This window comes from Eimeria tenella, genomic scaffold, assembly GCF_000499545.2.
Source record: "Eimeria tenella Houghton genomic scaffold, Eth_scaff3074, whole genome shotgun sequence".
Lineage (NCBI taxonomy): Eukaryota > Apicomplexa > Conoidasida > Eucoccidiorida > Eimeriidae > Eimeria > Eimeria tenella.
The window spans coordinates 1-381 of record NW_013542944.1 but is presented as its reverse complement, the minus strand read 5'-3'; the positions used below and the strand labels follow the sequence as shown (position 1 = coordinate 381).

General features: G+C 65.1%; 1 protein-coding gene across 1 annotated transcript in view; it reads left to right on the top strand.

The window, feature by feature from the left end:
• The window catches only part of ETH_00042600 (uncharacterized protein), a gene marked incomplete at both ends in the record, with an annotated part of 730 nt that extends 511 nt beyond the window's left edge, over positions 1 to 219 (top strand). The window contains one exon of the mRNA XM_013375995.1: positions 109 to 219. Coding sequence (XP_013231449.1) covers positions 109 to 219 — 111 coding nt within the window. The remainder of the gene's footprint in view (positions 1 to 108) is intronic.
• Between the last annotated feature and the right edge of the window lie 162 nt (positions 220 to 381).

The following is a 381-nucleotide window of genomic DNA, read 5'->3' as shown; positions in this document are numbered from 1 at the left end:
CTGCTGCGGCAGCTGCCGCTGCTGGTGGGGCCCCCCAGTGGCGGCTCTGGGGGCCCCCCGAGGGGCCCCTTTGAGAACCAGTTTGCTGCTGCTGCGCGGCTGCTGCAGCTGCAGCAGCTGCAGCAGACACAAGACAGCGTCAATGAGGCCCTCGAGCGCATGCAGCTGCTCACTGCAGACCCCAAGACAGATCACCGCCTGGCCAAAGTTGGCTTCTAGGCCTGCTGCTGCTGCTGCTGCTGCTGCTGCAGCAGCAGACGCCCTTTGCTGCAGGTGCCAGGCGGAGATACTTTGCAGCTAGTTGCTGCTGCTGCAGCGAGCAGAAGTTAACTGCTGCTGCGGCAGCGAACTGCTGCTGCTGCTGCGGCAGCGAACTGCTGC